The sequence below is a fragment of the Nothobranchius furzeri genome, chromosome 5, assembly GCF_043380555.1.
Source record: "Nothobranchius furzeri strain GRZ-AD chromosome 5, NfurGRZ-RIMD1, whole genome shotgun sequence".
Taxonomy (NCBI): domain Eukaryota; kingdom Metazoa; phylum Chordata; class Actinopteri; order Cyprinodontiformes; family Nothobranchiidae; genus Nothobranchius; species Nothobranchius furzeri.
Genome location: NC_091745.1, coordinates 44,841,829 through 44,865,389, shown reverse-complemented (window position 1 = coordinate 44,865,389; position 23,561 = coordinate 44,841,829). Strand labels below are relative to the sequence as shown.

Sequence of the window (23,561 nt, the reverse complement as noted above, 5' to 3'; positions counted from 1 at the left end):
ATGCTAGGCTAACTATTTGAAACGGTAGCTCCCAGAACATACACTCTAAACATTATTTGAAACAGCTCTTTTTAAACAGGTGTTGGGACACAAATTGCAAGATATATCAGGAATGAAATGGGTCCATAAGCAAAGTAAAGAATTTGTGAAAGAAAATATGAGTTTGAGCTTGAGTAAGAAACAAGACAATGCATGTAACAACAAAAAAGGTTGCAGGACATTCTCTCTCCCGACTTTCCAGGATTGCAGTAAGAGTGCATGCGTAGCACTAATCCTTGGAGTAACTTGATTCCTCCACTGTTCATCTCCCACCCTGCTCTGAATATATGTCTCACAAATAAGCTGGTGGCAGATCCTTTTCTAAAAGTAGTGGTATAACTACTTAGTAAGTGTTGTGTTAAAACCATGCTAAGCAACTTTTTCATGTTTTTAAATAGTTTTCTTGAGTCAGTATGTGCTAAAATGATTCTTTACAGGGTTGAAGAAATGCCACTCAGACCCCACCACCCCCTGTGGCCAGAATACCGTACTTGCAACTTTAGAGTTGCCGGGCCGGTCCCTGCTGTTGGGGGGAGCTGTGGAGTGGAGTGGAACTGGCATGGTGTAGCTGGAGTCTACTTCCAGATCGTTTCTTGCATGCTTTTGATTGAAAACACAGCTGATTTGTTTTATTTGGTGATGAACCGCTGCTCTAGAAACTATGAAAGTTGAAGGGACATTTCAGTTGTTAGATTAAGATATTAAAAAGACAAACTCACAGCGAGGAGATAAGTTTCACTTATGGTATAACCACTGTGAATCAATAATGGACACTAGGGGGTGCTAAAACATCCTGCCTAGTATCCCTTTAAAAAGGAAAAAATATATACATTTTTTCTTCTAATATGCCCTCCTGTGTAATTACTTTTTGTGTTAATTAATTTTCTACAACTAACATCTATTAACACCTAAACTATCTAATTGGTGATTACAAGTCAGATACGTCCCCCCAGTAAAACCAAAAGACTTAAGACTTGTCTGTTAGGTGTGATTTGAGAGTGTGTGGGCAAATCTACATTTGGACAGAAAACCACAGAATTTCCTGGACATGCATGTGGTGCACCAACTGAGATGAGGTCAGTGTCTCAGCTGAACCACTCTCTGCTCGTAAATCAAGGCACAACTTGTCATCAGTATCCTTTTCATTTGCAAGAAGTTGGCTGATATTTCATACCATTGCTAAGGATGTATGTGGGATTACTTAGAATAGAGGTTAGGCCTGCAACTGCTGTCAAAAGCTTTCAGACAAATCCTTTTTATTTCTTTAAAGAGTGGCTTCTACATGTGTATGGAATGCCAGTTGCAGCTCTCATAGAGATATGCATTTAGGTGGTGTAAGCCATTTATGTGTGTTGAAGTTCAAAGTTTAGGTTTCAGCTTCTTGAGTGAAGATCAGTGAGCATTGATGAGAGAAGTGAATTTTAGAGGTACTTTTATCTTAAACAAACTATCTACCTACCCTGCCTGTCAAAATATCAAACAACAAAGCAAGTCGTTGTCAGTGTGTTACCTCATTAAATGGGAAAAAAAAACTCCAGGATTTTAATCTCAGCTGGACCCTTCTGTGTTTGTGCCAATATGAGATTTCTCTGTGTGCTCTGGTTTCCTCCCACACTCCAAAGACATCCATGTAGCTTATTTGGTGTTTCTAGACTGCCCGTAAACATGAATGGAAGCATGCTGGGCTGTCGTTGATGGGACAGTCAGGATGAGATCCAGTCTCCCGCAATCCAGACTATGATAAAGCACTTGTAGAAATGGATGAATCGTACAGCACACACTCAAAATATGTATCCATCATTCACCTTTAGCGTGTGTTTTCTTTAAACTGTACGTGAGTACTTCAGGTCCAAGAGACCGAGACTGTGCCACATCTCAGAAAATATTACTCCAGCTACTAATGAACTGGGGGGGTGTATGCTCTAAACAATCCATCTGCTTTACAAATGGCTTGCTACATCAAAGCTGGTTTCTGCACAAAATCTGATAAAGAAATTTTAAATGCTGCTGCCAATAAGCTGTTGTTATTGCAATAAATGTGCAAAACACCATAAATAATAATTTTACAAAACCATTTTGTTATCAACAAACAGCTCAAATTTCCTCCTCATTAGGATCATTATTGTCCCGAGTGTTTCTTCCTCAGATGTGTTTTCTGTTCATGACGTTCCTCCACATGAAACTGTCCAGAGCTGCAAAGACGAGGGAGGAACATTCTTGTTTAGGTTTGTACGTGTGCTAATTTATTTCCTGTCTGTCATCTGTCAAACCACTCCCAACAATGTTTCTACCTCACCACACCACACTGACTCATACTCGGTCCCATGGGTGTCAGGGATAAATGAACAGTGGACAAAATTAAAGCTTTTCACCAAAATCCACCAGAATCACTCCCTGAAAAAACACGGCCGTAAGTAGGCCATGCTCCTGCTCTTGCTCTGTCATGTATCGCCATTCATCAATGAGACACAGTAAAACTGTCACACACTTGTGACATTTTACAACACTGTGGAACACCTGCTTCCCCACAGCAGTTTCAAAGTTAAGAAAATGGTGAGGAGGCCAGAAAGCTAAAGATTTATTAGCTTGCAGCTCAATGTGATGCACCGAGACACTAGTTAAAATATCTGGCAAGCTGCTTTAAACAAATGCTGAAACTATTGCTGACATAGTCGTGAACAAACTGTTGAATGACAGTTTTCTACCTGTCATTGTCTCACTTTGGTCAGAATATAATGTATTGCTTCAACGTGAGAGAGGAAGATGTTGTAATCATGGAGATCTCGACAAAGTGCGGGGTCAATTCTGTGTGACACCTTTCATTTGCATTACTATCAGGCAATGGTATAGATTCATGTGTTGAGTAATTACAGATTTATCGATATTGTGTGTTCATAACACACACCAGTCAGAAGGGACGGGCAAGGAAGAAAGTGCAAAACCATACAAATTAATACAATTTAGAAAGTAGTTCAAATGCTGTCCCCAATATCTTCAAATGCACATCTCAACTAGATATCAAGAGCAGAAAACAAGTTCTGAGGATGAATATGCATGTTCACATTACTAAACTGATCCAAATGTGTTTATAGAACATTAAAACTTTGTTCAAGGCCAACCCTGACAGATACAGGGACCAAACACATCATCGTCCAAAAGGTGTTCCTGGAAAATGTAGACATGTCAGCTCAGCTCAATTATTATTTTCAGTAATGTTTGACTGAGATCCAGTAAAAAGTCCAGAGGTTAAACACCGATTAATCAATTACATATTTTTCAGCAATTTCACTTAAAGTTGAAGGAATTTAATATGTTGTGGGATCTTTAAATGTATTAAACACTTTAGGACTGTCACGGGCTGTTTTTATTCTCACAATCAATGTTTTTAGGTCTAAGAGTCTGCAGGTGGGCGTGTCTGGAGAGCAGGAGCAATAGCCAGCTGCAGCTCATCTCCAATCATCCTCCAGGGTGTATTTAAGGAGCAGACTTCCTCAACACTCTTGCCGGATGATTACTCAACCTGGGTAGTTCGAGTCAGAATAAAAATCTATTGTTAAGCTAAAGATTAAAACTTAGACTAAGAAATGTTTTTGTGAAGCAGCTTTCTACCAGACTAGGACCAAGATTAATCCTTCCTCTTATCCCTTCAAGGAACCATCTCCTCCAGCCATTTCCAAGAACTTTTCATCAGCTCCACTTCATTCAGCTCCAACCCCTGGCTGTACGCTCTCCACTACGCCCCTACCGCCTACCCTTTCAAGCTCACCACACAGGAACCCTGGACCTCATCTTCATCAGGCCCCCTTTACAACCCTTCTTCATAAACCAACCTGTGCTCCTTCGTATGCCCTCTAGCCACCTCCTGACAAACATCCTGGCACATCCTGCATCAGTTTGAGCAGCGCTTTGAGTTCTCCAGTTTAAAATATATTATTTATTTTCTTACCTCCCTCTTCCCGTCTCTGATTCTGCATGTCGTAGGTCAAAAGAATACCACAGAACATGACAGAATCATCCGGCCAGAATCCCGACCCCGTCGCAGGATCAGTTTCCCCCACCGTCTCTGAAACCCTTGCCAGCCACGAATCAGCCATACAATCTCTGTTAGAACAGCTCTCCAATGCTAACCAACGACTGTTTCAGATGGATACCATGTTGCGCCAAGTCCACACACAACTTACCACCCCGGGACCCCCCTCCTCAGAGGCTTCTGCCCCGGGCCCCGCTGTCTCCACCCCACAGGCACTTCCGGGGTCTGCAGCTCAGTTTTGTTTCCGGGTCGCGGACTCACCACCTCCCGAAACTTTCTCCGGTGAGTACGGCAAAAGCCGGGGATTTTTGCTACATTGTAGACTGGCATTTGAAAGATCCCCAGATTCTTTTGTTAACGATTCCGCTAAGATATCGTATATAGTGGGTCTACTCCGGGGCAAAGCCTTGCAATGGGCCGAATCAAGGAGTCGCCAAGCTAGTTTTCTCCAAGGGCCGTTAACTGACTTTTTGGCTGACTTTAACTTAAATTTTGGGGACGTTGAGTCCCAAACGGAGCTGGCTAAGAAAATTTGGAACCTACATCAAGGACGTCAATCAGTAACGGATTTTGCCATAGAATTCAGGACTTTAGCAGCCAACTTCTCTGGGAGTGGTGACATGTTGAAGGGAGCCTTTGCCCAAGCACTAAATGATCGCATTAAAGATCAATTGGCTTACTGTCAGGAACCATCGACCCTTGAGGAACTTATTGCCCTGGCCATACGCATAGACAAAAGACTAAGAGAACGTAGTGGGAGTGTCTCTTTTGCTTCTTCAGCACCGCGCCGGGCTTCTTCACCCCCTTATCGAGCACTCCCCCAGGAACCACCATCTCCTCCTCCCGAAGAGCCCATGCAACTTGGACGGACTCGACTGACACCGGAGGAACGGCAGCGACGTCTAAGAGGGGGTTTATGTTTCTATTGTGGACAGGCTGGTCACCTGGTCTCCAACTGCCCAAGCCAGTTAAACTCACCAGCCCGCCGGTAGGATTGAGGTTACTGGCGGGCGGTTTTTCAGATAACGCTAACCCTCGATGCTCATTGCCTTGTACCATATTTTATAACCACAACTCTTCTGCTTCCTCTGCTCTCTTAGATTCAGGCTGTGATCAAAACCTGTTGGACCAGGCCTTGGTGCACTCACTCAAGATCCCCACATCCTTGCTTCCTACCCCCATCAAGGTCTCCTCCCTTGACGGCAACTCTTTGACCACTATCACCCACCAAACTGTCCTGGTAAAATTCCTTGTTTCAGGAAACCATTATGAGGTAACATCATTTTATGTTTTCCCTTCCCCTCAGTCACCTGTGGTTCTTGGTCATGCCTGGTTGTCCCTACATAATCCTCATGTAAATTGGAAGACAGGACAGATTGAGTCTTGGAGCCCGTTTTGCTTGTCACACTGCCTACAGTCTGCCTCCCTCACAGATCCTAAGCCCATCTCCTCCTCGGTTGCCCTGCCAGACCTGACCGGAGTACCCAAGGAATACCATGACCTTCACCAGGTATTTTCCAAAGACAGAGCTGCATCCCTGCCCCCACATCGTCCTTACGACTGCGGTATAGACCAACTCCCTGGTTCCACTCTGCCCTCCAGTCGTTTGTACAACCTATCCAGACCGGAGAGGGAGTGCATGGAGCAATATATCTCAGAGTCCCTGGCTACAGGTATTATCAGACCCTCCACTTCACCCCTTGGAGCTGGGTTCTTCTTTGTGTCAAAGAAGGATGGGACCCTACGTCCTTGCATTGATTACCGAGGTCTAAATCAAATAACCATTAAAAACAAATATCCCCTACCTCTTCTTTCCTCAACCTTTGAACCTGTTCAAGATGCAACCATCTTTACAAAGTTAGATCTCCGTAGCGCCTACAGCCTAGTCAGAGTTCGCGAGGGAGATGAGTGGAAAACTGCTTTTAAGACACCCATGGGACACTTTGAATACCTGGTGATGCCTTTCGGTCTGACTAATGCTCCCGCTGTTTTCCAGTCACTCATTAATGCAGTACTGAACGACTTTCTGAACAAGTTTGTGACTGTCTACCTGGATGACATTTTGATTTTTTCCAAGTCCCCTGAAGAACACTCTCACCACGTCCGTGCCGTCCTCCAGCGACTATTGGAGAACAGGTTGTATGTCAAGGCAGAAAAATGTGAATTTCATGTGAACTCTGTAAAGTTTCTGGGCTTCATTCTAGAGAGTGGGCGTCTGAAGACCGATCCGGACAAGGTTCAGGCTGTTCTTCACTGGCCAACTCCTTCATCACGTAAGCAATTGCAACGCTTTCTTGGTTTTGCAAATTTTTATCGCCGGTTCATAAAGAACTACAGTCAGACAGCAACCCCCCTCACACAACTCACCTCTGTGAAGAAACCCTTTGTATGGACTCAGGAAGCTGAATGTGCTTTTCAGGAACTTAAGGAAAGATTCACTCAAGCTCCCATCCTCACTCGTCCCAACCCTCAGTTACAGTTCACCTTGGAGGTGGATGCCTCAGATTCAGGAGTTGGGGCAGTGCTATCGCAGACCTCCCCCACTGATCATAGACTACACCCTTGTGCCTTTTTCTCTCGGCGACTATCTCCAGCGGAACGGAACTATGATGTGGGAGAGCGGGAGCTTCTTGCCATAAAACTAGCACTCGAGGAATGGAGGCACTGGCTTGAGGGAGCGACTCATCCCATCATCGTTTGGACGGATCACAAAAACCTCTCCTATCTGAAAGAGGCTAAGAGACTTAATCCAAGACAATCACGCTGGTCCATGTTCTTTGCCCGTTTCAATTTCATGATCTCTTTCAGACCCGGAACCAAGAACGTGAAGCCAGATGCCTTGTCCCGTCAGTACTCCTCTGACCGCGAACCCGAACCAGCAACCATCTTCCTCCCTCCTGCATAATCGGATCTATCACTTGGGACATCAAGGACAAAGTCCTGGAGGCTCAGAAGACCGAGCCTGATCCAGGTAATGGACCTCCTAACCAGATTTTCGTTCCCTCCACAGTACGGGCCTCAGTCATCCAGTGGGCTCACACAGCCAAGTTTTCCCTACACCCGGGGGTTGGAAGAACTGTAAGCCTGATCAGACGTTTCTTCTGGTGGCCTTCTCTATTTAAGGACGTCAGGAGTTATATAAATGCATGTCATGTCTGTGCCCGTAACAAGAGCAGCAACCAGCCCCCTTACGGCCTTCTCAACCCTCTCCCTATCCCTTCACGACCATGGTCACATATTGCTCTGGATTTTGTCACCGGCCTTCCCCCATCCCGTGGTTTCAATGTTATCCTTACAGTTATAGATCGCTTTTCTAAGGCCTGTCACCTCATCCCTCTTAAGACTCTCCCTTCCTCTGCAGAAACTGCTACCCTCCTAGTTAAACATGTCTTCCGCCTTCATGGAACCCCCTCTGAGATCCTCTCTGACCGAGGCCCCCAGTTTGTCTCCAGGGTTTGGAAGGAGTTTGCTGCCCAACTGGGGGCTCGTGTCGCCCTCTCCTCAGGTTTTCATCCCCAGACCAACGGTCTCTGTGAACGGATGAACCAGGAACTGGAGGCGGTGTTACGTTGCCTGTGTTCATCCATCCCCTCTGGGTGGAGCTCCCAGCTGGCGTGGATTGAGTATGCCCACAACGCCCATACCTCTTCCTCCACTGGTCTCTCCCCCTTCGAGGCATCCCTTGGGTTTCAACCACCTCTGTTTCCCTTGGACAACTTGTCTTCCACCTCTGTGCCACAGTTCATACGCCAAGCCCGACGCACCTGGTCCCTCACCTCAGCGGCTCTTCGTAGAACGGCGGAACGCAATCGCCGCTTGGCTGACCGCCATCGACGGCCCGCCCCTTCCTATGCCCCTGGGCAATCAGTTTGGCTCTCAACATGCAACATCAATCTCAAGAACTCCTGTAAGAAGTTGTCCCCTCGTTTTATCGGTCCGTTCAAGATCTCAGCAATCATTAACCCTTCATCGGTCCGCCTCGACCTCCCAGCATCCATGAAGACACACCCCGTCTTCCACGTCTCCCACATTAAGCCTGTGTCTGCCAGTCCGCTGTTCCCCCCTCCTACTCCTCCCCCTCCGGCCAGGCTTGTTGGTGGAGGTCTCGTCTACCAGGTTAGGCGCTTGCTGGATGTGCGTCGCCGCGGCCGTGGATACCAATACCTGGTTGACTGGGAGGGCTATGGACCTGAAGAGCGGTCCTGGATACCCTTCTCCTTTATTGAGGATCCTTCCCTGATTAGGGACTTTGAGGCCTCCCGGGCCTCCGCCACTGCCTCTGCCAGGACGCCAGGAGGCGTCCCTTGACGGGGCGGTACTGTCACGGGCTGTTTTTATTCTCACAATCAATGTTTTTAGGTCTAAGAGTCTGCAGGTGGGCATGTCTGGAGAGCAGGAGCAACAGCCAGCTGCAGCTCATCTCCAATCATCCTCCAGGGTGTATTTAAGGAGCTGACTTCCTCAACACTCTTGCCGGATGATTACTCAACCTGGGTAGTTCGAGTCAGAATAAAAATCTATTGTTAAGCTAAAGATTAAAACTTAGACTAAGAAATGTTTTTGTGAAGAAGCTTTCTACCAGACTAGGACCAAGATTAATCCTTCCTCTTATCCCTTCAAGGAACCATCTCCTCCAGCCATTTCCAAGAACTTTTCATCAGCTCCACTTCATTCAGCTCCAACCCCTGGCTGTACGCTCTCCACTACGCCCCTACCGCCTACCCTTTCAAGCTCACCACACAGGAACCCTGGACCTCATCTTCATCAGGCCCCCTTTACAACCCTTCTTCATAAACCAACCTGTGCTCCTTTGTATGCCCTCTAGCCAGTGCTGGACTGACCATAGGGCATAGCGGGCAACTGCCCGCTGGGCCGACCCATTCATCTTTTATGGGCCGGTGTCTGTTTTTTTTTTTTTTTTTTTTTTCTCCTGGCCTCTAGTTGTTGCGGACAACTTGTCCGCGCCGCCCCACGCGACGCCTCGTAAAAGTTGGTGGATTGGCCAATTGGTAATAATACACTCTGGGCTGGACCAATAGCCAGAGGTCTGATGCACCCGCCAGTTGTTTGTGAATCTCAGTAAACAGACAGACGAGCTTAACAAAATGGAGAACAAAAAACGGAAAGGAGGAGCGGAGAAAATTCGACTAAAAAAGAAACTGGCCCTTCAGGCTGATGCTGGCACATGTGTTAAAATCTCACAGTTGTTTGGTAGTGAAGGTTCAAGTAAAATCAATTTAGGAAGTGATGGAGCCTCAACCCAGCGACAGGTTGGAGAAGAAAAGAGGGAGGAGGAGGAGAAACCCGAGCCGGTGTTGTGCCATAAATTGACTCACTGCCAAAAAATGATTAGCCACCGCGGGATCGCGCACGGTTAGGTAATTGCATTTCTAGACAAAATTCCCCAGGATTTCGCCCTAAAACTCGGCATATCTAGCAATATGGACATTCAGAAAGCAAAGATAACCTCTTCCGGTACTTAAACAGATGTTTATCGCGGATATTAGTGTGGCAGTGTTTGTGGCAGCCTGCGCGGGAGCACGAGGACGTGCTTGTGGAAAGAGGGAGGAAGATGTGGCAGTGTGGTGAGCATCCACAATGTCCCGATTGATCATGCGCCCTGGCTACTCGGCCAAAGAGAGGTCCCTTTGGCTGACTGGTTAGAGCGTATGACTCTCACCCGGGAGTCTGGGGATCGAATCCCGCCTGGGCACTCATTTCTGCACCTTGCCACATTAGTTTTTCCAGTTCGGAAGTTGTTTTAAGTGTTGCTATTTATCTTAAACGTTCACAATGAGGATATATTAATCCTTTTTGCAATATTTGCGATTGAAAGATGGTTTGTGCCACAAACTTTGTGGTAAGAACTGGCTTTCTTTATGTTACAGCCTTGATACTAAAAAAATAAATAAACAATGTAAAATGGTACCCTGTATTGAATGTAAACGTTGTATAAATGGAAATAAACAATTCTCCAGCGATTTAATTTTTTCCCCTTCCTTTCTTTAGTCCACTTGACATGGAGCCACAGTTAACTAGTTTGGGGCACATTTTTGCTTGAAAAAAGTATTTAAAATGATCAAGCTTTGGCTTTAATGACACTGTGTAGGTTGCTATTCATTACATTGCTCTATTTAAAAGTAACAAGATAAAAGCACTTCAGCACATAAAATTAAGATTGTCACTTGACAAATAGACTACACCCTCCCGTTTACCTATAAGAAATGCCTCAAAATATCTTTAAATTCTTTATTGATGATTTAATTGTAGACAAATAAAATGGCATTTTACTTGCCAAAAAGTGATTGAATCACTAAGATTTTCATGGAGGCTAAAATTGACCAAATAAGGGTTTTATGTATTATCTGTTGATGTTACTGTACTCATACTGCCTACTGTGTCATCAAAAACACCCCAAAAATGGCAAAAAAAAAGAAAAAAAAAAAAGAAAAGAAGATAATTTCCCTTGCCAAAAATTGATTACAGTGTCCTGGTCACCTGTAAAGGGTTACATTTACCTAAATATTACTTTATTTATTATTTCTTGATGTTATTAGTGCCATCACAGGACGCTGGGTGTCTTTCACATTCATAAACACTTCAAAAATGGCAACAAATGATCATTTCCCTTGCCAAAAATTGATTACAGTGTCCTGGTCACATGTAAAGGGTTAAATTGACCTAAATATTACCTTATTTATTATCTCTTGATGTTATTAGTGCCATCACAGGATGCTGGGTGTCTTCCACATTCATAAACACAGAGTCCTGGTCACCCATAAAGGCTTAAATTGGCATAAATATTACTTCATTTATTATGATGCTGGGTGTGTTCCACAATCATATTCGAATAAACGTGAAAATATTCTGTCAGAATATCTGTTTCTTGTTATAAATATAACAGCTAGAAGGATTTACAGTTAAAATAGGAGAAACACGTGACTCCCCAGGAAGGGTCGTAACACCACTTGCCTCATGCACATAAGTGAACAAAACAAAGCAGCATGGAGACACTCCGTCTCCAACCACCTCTCAGGCAGCAGCCTGCACTCCCAAGTTCTACACATCACCAGAACATAAACAACCGCAACACAATAAAAGCAGTGTTATACAAAATGGAAGGCCTGTAGTGTTTATTCTCTTACAGTAACGACATCAATTTTTTGGAGGAATTTATTTGAGAATTTTTTGGTTTTTATTAATTGTGCAATAGAAAAGTAATCGCTAGATTAATCATCTAAATAGTCATTAGAATAGTCGACTATTCGATAAAATAATCGTCAGAATAATCATTTTAAAAATAATCAGTTACCCCCAACCCTACTTTTTAGAATACCAGGATAGGAAGGATGGTGTAGGTTTACGTTTATTAGATTGATACATAAATACTACCAATAAGAAAGTGTACGTTGGTGTGTGTCAGAAACAGCGTAAGGCTTAATGTCTTTTCCAAAAAAAACAGGTGATGGGCCGGTCTCCAGTCAAAATGCCCGGGCTGAATTTTTGTCCCAGTCCAGCCCTGCCTCTAGCCACCTCCTGACAAACATCCTGGCACATCCTGCATCAGTTTGAGCAGCGCTTTGAGTTCTCCAGTTTAAAATATATTATTTATTTTCTTACCTCCCTCTTCCCGTCTCTGATTCTGCATGTCGTGGGTCAAAAGAATACCACAGAACATGACAAGGGCCAGTATCTTTATTTAGACACTTCCACTCAAATCATAAATGATGTCAGTGTGCCTTTTCACAAACTCTTAAAATTACGGGATTTCACCCAAACAATCATCAGAGATCGAGCTAGTCATGGTTTTGACCATGGTGCCATTCCACCAAACAGTGCGGGGCTGTAACACATCAATTATTGGTGTATCTGCAGAGCCAGAAAACTGCTCAGTCTCCTCTCATTTTTACGGTCAGATCTCTAAAACTAACAATGCTAGGTTCATGAAACTCACATCGTATGGTTGACTAGATGAGCTAAAATAGTATGTAAGTGTTGTAAATGTTATACTCAATAAAGTTACTGAAATTTATATATTGAATATATTAATGGTAACAGTAATAATAACAATTATGATATTGAATATATTTATCAGTTTAAAGTAAGATTTCTCTGGGAAATGGAGGCCAGTTATTGCACCAACCAATCTCGCCGTCATTGATGATGATGAACAGGAGGAAGATGACATTGAGGCAGATCCTCAAATATAATTTATATTTGATCAGAAATAGTGACTATTGTTTAATAACTTCTTAAAAATATTCTACAGTCATCTGTTTTTATAAAAATATACAAAATTGTTTATTAACTTTTATATTCAGTATTTTTGAACAGTGATATAATAATTCTAAAATTATCTAGGTTATTCTAAAGTGTCTTATAATTATCTATACTGTTAAAAATAATGTTTATTTAACATTTCCATGTGTTTTATTTTGGTATATCTTTTACCAGAACAGGGCCAACGTCCATATTTGATCACTTGGTTTTCTCAGATTTTCTGCATGAGAATACAGTACATATTTTTGAAAACTGCAACAACAGAATTACACTTATACTACAACAACACCCTGGGGTTGAAATAAAAAAAGTAAACTACTTCAATGAGTGCCATATAAAGGGTTAAATATATTTAACAAGAAACTTTTAAAGCCATACTGTTTTATTTAGAAAATGTTCATTCTTGTGCACTTACTAGTAAGTATCTATTCCCCTAGCAATTGCTTGCATACTAACATTGATACAGCTCTCCCGTGTCCAGGAACGGTTCTCTACAACAGCTCAGCTCTCATCGATCACCTTGAAGACCTGTTCAGATTTGTTCGTGAATGCCACATCACTATGGACCAAGTTTGACATCTCTCCAGTCCACAAATACTTCTTCTGTCTTGGGCATTTTGGATAGGATTAGATGAGATGAGTTGAGATGAGAAAAATCTTTAGTGTCATTGTCACTTTTGAATAATAAAACAGAAATTTGCTTATTGAAGGCCAAACATTTTTTTCTTGAAAAAAAAAAAAACTATGACCATGCCAGATTTTTGAGCTCATCTTAATTTGAAAAATGACAGACTAAAAGTCTCGCTCAATTGTTTTCCCCAACAATTTTAAGGTGGTCTCTGAATTTATATTAGGATGATATTTGTGAGTAGTACTCTGGAAGAAAGCTCTCACACTCCAGTTCCAGGTAGGGTGACCAGATCCCAACTCGACAAATGTGGGACGAGAAATTCCAATGCAGCAAGATAAAATAAAAACACATCTACCTGCCTTTTACCTGTAATATCACTGTTAAATATACATACAATTACTAGTATACTATATCTTTCATACATTCTATCTGAATTCAAATTGAACAAGCAAACAAAAGCTTCCATACTACACAGTCCCTCTCAAGTTAACACAGCTACAGTGGCTTTGAAGAACTTTTTAACGATTTTAAACCATTAACTCATTTTAAAAATATAGACAGGCCACACAATAAAAACTGCACGTTTAAGCAGCTTTTCAGAGTTTTCATTGAATATTTGTGCAGATTTTCCACAACAGAATGACAGTGAAAGTACCGGGGATTTTTTAATTTCTATTCCTGTTTTTATTTTTTTTCAATTATCCATCCACAAGTATCAACATCTCATTTAAATAATATCCATAATTTTTTGCAAGTTTTGTTCTTAATTTACAAACAAGAATTTCTGTTTGTTTTAATCTTTAATTTTTTTTTATAAAATGTCAACACACATCTTAAAAAAATTATCATTGACTTTAATATTTGAGAAAAGTGAGATCTTTCCCATCTCTTTTCTACAGATAATGCAGAAAATAAGGGTTGGAGAAACTTTAGCATTAAGTCCCTAGTGTTTGATCTTATTTTAAACATAATAAGTTTTACATGTTTATTCAGTGAACAAGCCTTTAAAAACTGTTTTTGTCAAATCTATCGTGGTACAATATGCACGAGTTTATCCAATATAACAAGATTTACTGTGATCTGTAAGCCCTTGGTATAATTATGACTGACTGCTGAAACCACATCAAACTTCAGTTAAACTGACTGAGTTGTAACCATTTCGCACACACACCTGTGTGTGTGTGTGACAACTATTGGGACTTTAACTTTAACTTGACTTTAATTTTTGTATTTTCTAACCTCAGTTGACTGAACTGGATTGATTTCAAAAGTTTATAATTTGTATTTCCAATTATTACATCATGACAGTTTCATTAAAATCCATATGATGGTTTATGAAATGTTCTACAAACACCAGAGACAACCAAAGAAACATGGGTAAAATCTTATTATCTTATCTAAATTTAGACTTTCGGCATTGGGCAAGAAAATTCTCTTTATGCTAGTAAAACTATTCAGACGCTCACAAAGATCAGCTGAGACGTCCCAGGTTTCCAGACAGTTTAGTGTGAGAAAAAAAAACTCTTAGATTCGTGACTGCAAGGGTAAGATCTTGCACTTGTTTAATGTAGATCTCATCACATTTACTGACCAGTCTTTTTGCAGGGCCTTTTGTGGGAGTCTCTGTGTTAGCATTAGATGCTTTGTTGTCCCCTTGTCTGTGGAGAATTCATCTGCTCTAACTGAGCCTGCCAGGTGGCCCAAAGCTCAGGTTTCCAGCCTGCTGTGACTCTAGCTTTGGACCATGAAACTCTTAAGTGGCTTTCAGCAAGTTTCTGCCTTCAACACTGGTGTTCTGTTTGGCTCAGGCTTCTTCAACAGTGTCTTCTGTCTTTTTAACACTACGTTAGGATATCTCAGCCAAAGGCGTCCTATGTATTTTAAATATACTAACAGCATACAGAAACTGAAGGTGAGAAATACCAGAATTCAAGAATGAAATTCAGGTTTTGATAAATAATCCCTACATCATACATTCTATTCTGGGGTTGTGGGGAGTTGGTGCCTATCTACAGAAGTCACTAGGCAGGACACAGGGTACAACCTGGATGGCTGGGAGCTTTCTACAGCTGAATGAAGATAAGACTGAGATCTTCATCTGTGCCCCAGACAAGCTGGTTCCCAAAGTCAGAGACTGTCTTGGTCAGCTTGCTTCTCACACAAAACCTTCTGTCAGGAATCTTGGCTTGACCTTTGACCCAGCCCTCACCCTGGATTCTCATGTCAGTTCTCTTGTCCGCTCTTCCTTCTTCCATCTCAGGAACATTGCTAAGCTGAGTCCCATTCTGTCTCGCTCTGAACTTGAGACAGTTCTCCACACCTTCATCTCCTCAAGCTTAGACTACTGTAACTCTCTTTTCACGTGTCTGGACAGAACCTCCCTGAACCTTCAACTGAACCATGTTCAGCGCTTTGGGCTTCCTGACAGCGTTGCGGAAGGCGCTTTATAAATAAAGCTTTGATTGATTGATTGTTTGAACCGTCTACAGGTGGTTCAGAATGCCTGTACTCGGCTTCTGACCAAGTCCTCCAAACACACCCACATCACCCCGCTTCTCCTCCAGCTTCACTGGCTGCCAGTCAACTTCAGGGTTCATTTCAAGATCCTGGTTCTGGTCTTTAGGGCCTTACATGGACAAGCACCATCTTACATTGGTGATCTTCTTAGTCCCTACACCCCCAGCAGGTCCCTGAGGTCCAGTGATCAAAGCCTACTGGTTGTGCAGCACCAGGCTAAAGACCAAAGGTGACAGATCATCTGCTGCTGTGGCCCCCAGACTCTGGAACTCTCTCCCCCTGAGCCTGAGATCAGTGGACTCAGTGGTCTCCTTTAAAAAGCAGCTGAAGACTCACTTGTTCAATCTGGCTTTTGTATGACCTTCTTCACCACTCTCTCTTTATTCTGCTCTCCCCACCTATTCTACCTTCCTCAGGATCCACTGATTTCCCTCTTTCCTGTTCACTCTCTCTCTTTCTTAACATTTTTAATCACAATTGTCTATTTTTGCTCAGTTAAAATATATTTTTAAACATTTTCTAAATGCCTTTTTATATTTTTTGTTTTTGTGAAGCGCCTCGTGATTTTTATCTTGAGAGGCGCGATAGAAATGATATTTTCTTCTTCTTCTTCACCCTAAACAGGTGGTCTATCGCAGACAACCATACCAACACAAACACTCATACATAGGGTCAGCTTAGCATGCCTGGGAAGACAATGAAAACTCCAGATACAAAGGGCTTTTGGGAACTGAATCCTATGGATCCTAGTTGCAAGGCAACTCCAGCAACCAACCACAATAGAGCTCCGGGAGTTGACGTCACTTCTCCCGGCATGCAACAGTTCAAATCGAAACGGCGCCATATTGGCATGCAGAAGCCGGCAGCTGGACTATTTACTATTGTCAGAAAACTCAATCAAACGGGAAATATGGTAGATTCCTGTTGTGCCCCAGGATGCAGAACAGACGCGGACGACATAAGGAATGAGACATCTACAGGATTCCCCAAGATCCGGAGCGCCGCAAACGTTGGATCATTGTAATAAAACACGCTAATGACCGGGCGAAAATGAAGCTGTGGGATCCCGAGAGTAAAGGTTTTCGCTTATGCAGCGACCACTTCATATCAGGTACTTAAACCAACGTTTCCTCAACTGTGTATGGTATTTATTTTAAATGCTTTTATTATGATTCTTAGTGGGCTTCCTAAACTTATTTTGGCGTGGCTTTTTCTGTCTTATTACTCATAGCAGCAAGTAAACATCACGTTAAACGTTGCCTCGTGAGTTCTGCGTGCTGCCGTTTACGTGTTTTATGATGACAGCAATTAACCGGCTAAGCTGTATTTTATTTTTAAGCAATGGTTGATCAGATCACACATAAAAAGCACTTTGGATTGCTATTATCTGTGTCACCGAGACTACTTACATGTAAATCTGTTATTTGTCCGTCCATCCATCCATTTTCATCCGCGTATCCGGAGTCGGGTTGCTGGGGCAGTAGCGTGACTTCCCTCTCCCCAGCCGCCGGAGCCAGCTCCTCCGGGTAAATCCCAAGGGGTTCCCCGGTCAGGTCCGGTGCTGTGCCGGTCCGCTCCGACAGCTTCTGGCGTCGGAGCGGGCAGTAGAGTCGAGAGTCCCAGACCTTCTCCCCAGCTCCTCCGGCCGGGGGAATCCCAAGGGGTTTCCCCGGCCAGGTCCGGTTTTGTGCCGGTAAGAAGTCCGCTACGACTTCTGGCGTTTTTAAAAAGTATCCCAGGGGCACGGTAAGGGTCGGAGATGTTTAGTCTATTTAATTTCTGACTATATAAAACGATTTCTTCTGTTTTAAAGTGTGAAGTAAACTCCGACGAAGTAAAATCCAAGCGGATCCCGTTCATGTTCATGGTTACATCCGTGTTTGTTTACCTTTTTTGCATGCCAAAATGGTGTCCACTAACTGAGAGTCACGTGGGGTCCGGAGCTCTATTGGGGATCCTGCAAAGTTTAATGTATGCAAGCACATGAGCAATACAGCACAGGGCTATAGGTGTTTGTTGTGTATTTTAGATCCTGAGAAACCTTTTTCTTTCACCAACAGGATACCACCACCATTTTAAAAGGATTTGAATTCTTAGTTTTGATCAACATACCACATGACTGTAGCTTCACTAACATAGTATATACTGAATATCTTAATATATCCCAATAAGAGAGAAATTGCTCAGACATTTAATATTAATATAAAGGATGAATCATAAAGAAAACACTGACCTGGCAGGACATGGTTGTGTGTTGCAAGGCATTGCTCCAGACATTGGCTTAGATCTAGGATTGCAGTGTGATGTGTTCACCTGCACTCTCAGATCTCTATAGCATGCTGACTTGGTGTTCATGTGACCTGTTTAGGAGCAAAATTCATTAAGTACAGCACAATGCTAAAATAAAATATGAACTCAGCATGTACATATGAAATACAAGGAAACTACAGGTTCATACACAATTCCTGCAGATTTAGTGAACAGCAGTTTTAGGAATTTTAAAAGTGGAATACCATGAAATCTTTAAGCATCTTACACGTGTGCATCTATGAGAATGTAAAACACAGGGTCTGACTCTTCATGTAAACATAGACAAGACATAGTAAGATGTTTGATCAATGCCCTCCTTGAAACTATTAATCCTCACAATTTATTCAAATGCTATAACGTTTTTGTAACTTCTGAAAGAACTAAAGTTCTGCAAATGTTACGTGAAACCTTAGGCCAGAGTTCTGGCTTAAGACGAGGTCAGTATACGCATCTTCTTTCAGATAAGTCAGCTAGTCAGTCACACTCTTTAATAAAGCACCCCTCCCCCTATCCGATCACAGTCGCCAATTAGAACACAAAGAGACTGAGGTGGTTAGGGCTGGACTGCAGCAGGTCAGGCCAGCCCTAACCACTTCAACCTAAGGATCAATCAGCAGGAACTCTACACTGGGGGCTTTGTTCACAAAGATTAAGCCAAGAAAGAGCACAGGCACATATACGTACACCCATATGTGCACTCACAGTGTGTATGAGCTGCAACACCACACATACCCACACCTTTGTCCTTTAACCTCCTGCCACCAATGACCTTTGCATTTGTTTTGTGCACACTGGGGTACAATACTGTCAGGAAAGACAAAGGATCACAGAGGCACATGTGTGTGCATGCTTGCTGTTGTGTATCTAATTGAGGACCTTCAAGACAACAGTGGGAGGTCCCCTCCTCCCATGTCTCCTTGGTAATAACGGGAACACTCTCCTCTCCAATGAAGCTGCATCTAGAAGCCTTATTACAGGCCAGTGAAGCTCGACCACGTTTAAGTGCTCCCTTCCTGATCTACAAATGTTCCCTTCATTTTCTGTCTGACTCAGATCAGGGTTAGAAGATCCCTGTTTTATCTGTTACAGACACACATTTCTTTTAACACTTAAATATTCATTTTGTGTCATTGTTTTCCCATACCTCCACCACATGTTGCTGAGCACTGTGAGCGTACGATGGCCCATGTGTAACTGGGTTTAATGTGATTCGTCATCATTTTTTCTTCGTTTCTCTTTAAAGTATATTCCCAATGTACACCAGGATTCCAGCCCTGCAATAAAATCTAAAAAGGACACAATATGTTAGTAATTAATGTGTTGAAGCAACAAATCATCTATGAACAAAGGAAAAATAATCATATTCACAGATCGCTTACTTCTATAACCAGTGTCTCATTAGTTGGGCCAGCTGATATAAGACTTTCTGGTCTGTTGTACGGTCTCTTATACTCAAATACTGTTCCAGCAATGGGGTGTCGGCCAGGCCAATCCACTGTCCATAGACCATTAAGGTAGTAATGTCTCTGGGTGTCCCTGACAGCCAGGTAGGAGCTTGATGTATTTAGTTCCATCACACGGATGCTACGAGCTCCAGCAGGAATTATAACCACACCATAGTACTCTACGAGACAAAATACAGTCGTAGAATTCTTGGTTAAAGTTTCAAAATCTTAAAGGTCAAGTTTATTCATATTTTTAATACATATTCAGTGGTCCTTCGTAGAAAGCCTTGTAAGTAGTTCTTGGCTAACAGCAACACAACTCTACCACTGAGTGTTTTCTCTGCAACAGTGATGTTTTATCTCCACAAATAACACAAGCCTGGAGGAGTTCTGCTGTGTGGTGGAGTTTCTAACACTATTGGTTACCTTCCACAAGTCGACATTCTCTGCTGTTACCTGGACATTAAACCAACAACAGCGAGTCAAGATGGGTCCATGCAAACAGATGAATGCACGTCCAGAACATGTGAGGAAGTGTAGCAGGCCTGCAACGCTCACATGTTGAGTCCAAGTCTGGCTTAATTTTAGTCGGTCTGTCTTTGGACCAACGCAAACGGTACACTACTTTGACCTAAATAACAGAGGTGTGACCAAGTCACTGCTTTGCAAGTCACAAGTAAGTCACACGTCTTTCCAGTCAAGTCTTGAGTCGAGTCCAAGTCAAAGACAACCAAGTCCAATTCAAGTCTAAAGTCAATGATCTGGAAGTCCAAATCAAGCCCAAGCCCTCAACTTTGAATTTTCAAGTCATAATCAAGTCATCTGTCCAATTTCAACTTAATGATAAAGATCATAAATAAATTCCAGAAACTTCTTAAAGCTTCATTTATTTGCTCAAACAAGCAGAAAGTGCAACTGAACTAGATTATAAACAAAGTGCTGCTGCAGTTAGCAGTACAAGATCAAACCCAGAACAAAGAATCATTTATGATTTATGTCCGTCTCGTGCCACTTATGTGCTAAAATATCAAAAATGCTCAAGTCATCATCAAGTCAACAGATGCAAGTCGATTCAAGTCGCAAGTAATTGGCGTTCAAGTCCGAGTCAAGTCGTAAGTCTTTATAAATTTTATCAAGTCAAGTCAGAAGTCGTTAAAATAATGAGTCTGACTCAAGTCCAAGTCACGTGACTCGAGTCCACACCTCTGCTGAATAACACGGTGTCTCACACAAATCGAGGATTTGAATGCTCTGTAGAATCCTGTGCCAGACCTCCTCCAACAATCTAACAACCACCTTGTTCCAGAGAGGCCACCGTAACAGACAGGGCTGACCAACCGCCCTCCACCTCTGTTACGATTGTTCTGACCCACTTGATATCTGAGCGTAGTGCCCCCTTCGAGTTCTGCACCTCCACCTTCATTGCCCTAAGCTCTCCCTTGATTTCCTCAAAATCTTCCTTCATTTCAGATCCGAACAACACCAATATGTCGGATTTCACTGCTAGAAGTTTCTCAGTTTTTCAGACGTGTCCGTGTTGCTAGGGCCAGTGGGTGAGGTCGCAGTTCCAGCAGTGACCAGTTTGTTCCAGTTCGAGGAGGCTCCAGGCTCAGAGTCCGCGGCGCGAGTGTTTCTGCTCTTTTTAGTATTTGCTGCAATCTTTCAGAACATTCAGAATCAACAAATCCTGCCAGTTTTACAGAAAAGCGTTAGACGTCGAGTTCTGGAGTAAAAGTTAAATAAATACAAGTTTCAACTAAACACTATGCGGAGAACCTCCTCACGCATGTCTCACTCCCTCGCTGCCATCTCTCTTCCCACCTTCAGCAGTGTAGTACGTAAAAGATAACTTCACTGTTCAAGAAATAAATACACAGTTTGTCAAAAAGTGGCGTTTTATTCTTTTTCATTTCTTCACAATATCATTACGGAATCATTTGATCTGCTAACCTGCTATTTGCCATGGCATGCCAGGCAGATAGCTTTACGTGCCTTTTATAAAAAGTTATATGAAATAGCCAAAATTGGAGAATAGGTCAGTTTGAGTAAGTATGACTTACGGTTGGTAAAATGTTGCTTGGTGTATTGGCCTTTGTGGATCTTACAGGTGGAGTTGTTTCCTTTACACACACCACAAACATCAAGCACTGCTGAGGAGCCCAAAACATGATCACAGCCCACTTTCTGTGGAAGAAAGACATTGTTACACTTTATGGCTGATGAATTATGTACAAAGTTGAAATATTACTAACTCATGTCAGCTTAAAGAGCAAGTCACCCCCTACAAGAGTCTAACTCCACTCCCACTTCATGTTTGAAAAATGCAACAAATGCCGTTGCCTGGCAGACCAAGAGGGCGGAGCCGCTAACAAATACACACACACAGACTCACGACAGCATTGTGACATCATAATGTACCAGTTTACATCATAGCATACCTCTTAGCCAATAGCGGTGGCAGATTTAAATTCAAATACAGTGCATAGTTTTTACCTGACAAAGGCACAACACTGACGGTTTTAGGCAGAATATTTAAATTTTAACTAAGATGCACTGAAGTGCCAAATTATTGACTACACGTGTCTGCAGCACGATTAGACACTCGTTTATTTAGTTTATCAGCAAAAAAAAGTTGATTTGGGGGTGACTTGCTCTTTAAACATTTATTATGAAGGTGGTGAAAGGTTAGATTGCTTGGTGGAAATAAAACATGTAGTGAGACATCAACGCAAGCCGACACTGAACACTCTTCTCGTGAGAGCACCACTCAAATGAAGTTCAACCTCCAAAACTTAAAATCCAAATTCGGCTTTCACAATTCAATGTATTACCTCACACAGTCCATCAATGCAGACATTGGAGCTGTCCTTAGAACACAGTGTCCCATCCTTAACTTTACTCGCCAGAGCAAAGAAGAAATCATAACCTTCAGCTAAGCAGTAAAGCTTGCAAGCATCTTGATCTAGAAAGTAATGAATTACATTAGTTTGTTGCTCAAAGGTTTCTCAGATGTTTATGTATATATATATATATATATATATATATATATATATATATATATATATATATATATATATATATATATATATATATATATATATATACATATTCAATTCAGTTCAGTTCAAAAATACTTTATTAATCCCAGAGGGAAATTGATTAAAATTGAAATATATATATATATATATATATATATATATATATATATATATATGCATATCATTATTATTATCTTGGGGAACCTTGAAAATGAATACCAGTCTTACCATCAACTCTTGTGTATGGTTTCCAGGTGTAGTACCATCCTCTGAATTGCTTTTTGTTAAATTCAGCACACTGTTGTGCTCTGTAGTCAGCAGTGTTGGTGGGACAGGCCTCAGTGTTACAGAGTCTATATGACCTGGAGGAGCCATCACAGAATTTGCCACCATTTGCAGGTCTGTCAAAATAGATGGAAAACAAACTGCTTGTAGCAAATTTCTGAGTAGTACAGAGCTTGTCTTCATATGTTTGATGCTGAGTATTTTATAGAGTTTTTATGGGCTGGAATGTGTGTGTTGACAAGAAATTGGTTACAGAATATTTTCATATTTTTAAAAATGAAGAAAAACCCAAGTTGCTTTTTATTTGCAGGGTAAGAAAATGTGACAGGAATTAAACAAAGCCCACTGATTGTCAAGTCCTGTTATGAATAGTACCTGTGTGTGTGTGTGTGTGTGTGTGTGTGTGTGTGTAGCTGTAAATGTACTTTTGTGAGGGCTTCTCACACAGGTGTATTTCCTTGGGCTACTTAAAAAGTCCTTTCACAGTACTTTTACATGTTCTATCAGCCTTAAAATTGCATTGTCACATATCTCTCAAGTTTTAACCTTATCTTTGAATTCCATCTTTTACCTTTTAATCCCATTTCTGACATCTCACATTACTTACCCATTCTCTGTTTGCTCTCTTATCTTTGTACTCATAACCCTCTCTTCCAAATCTCCCTCATCATCATGAAGCCTAAACCACCTGTCAGAAATGTAGTATGGTAGGAAGGTGGTCCTGACATTCTGGACCAATTGACTAACAGATCTTATTTAAATGTATGCATTTCAGTCTGAACCCTTGTGTGTGAGGCACATATGCACACAGTAATAGAAATAATTTAGTACAGAGGAGCCAGGTATGATAATAAACTGCTACAAATATGCTACACCACCTTTCTGAATGTCAAAAACTTATCAACCTATTGCACCCTGTCATGCATAATGAGCAGCTGACTGTTCCTAATGCATGAAGACCTCACCAAGACAAAGATATTCGTGTT

General features: G+C 42.1%; 1 protein-coding gene across 1 annotated transcript in view; it reads right to left on the bottom strand.

Moving 5' to 3' along the window:
- The window catches only part of LOC107378752 (A disintegrin and metalloproteinase with thrombospondin motifs 16), a 112,576-nt gene that overhangs the window by 23,254 nt on the left and 65,761 nt on the right, over positions 1-23,561 (bottom strand). The window contains exons 13-18 of the mRNA XM_015949123.3: positions 22,519-22,691; positions 22,084-22,214; positions 21,313-21,436; positions 19,187-19,431; positions 18,952-19,093; positions 17,731-17,857 (exon numbers count right to left, since the gene is read on the bottom strand). Coding sequence (XP_015804609.2) covers positions 17,731-17,857; positions 18,952-19,093; positions 19,187-19,431; positions 21,313-21,436; positions 22,084-22,214; positions 22,519-22,691 — 942 coding nt within the window. The remainder of the gene's footprint in view (positions 1-17,730; positions 17,858-18,951; positions 19,094-19,186; positions 19,432-21,312; positions 21,437-22,083; positions 22,215-22,518; positions 22,692-23,561) is intronic.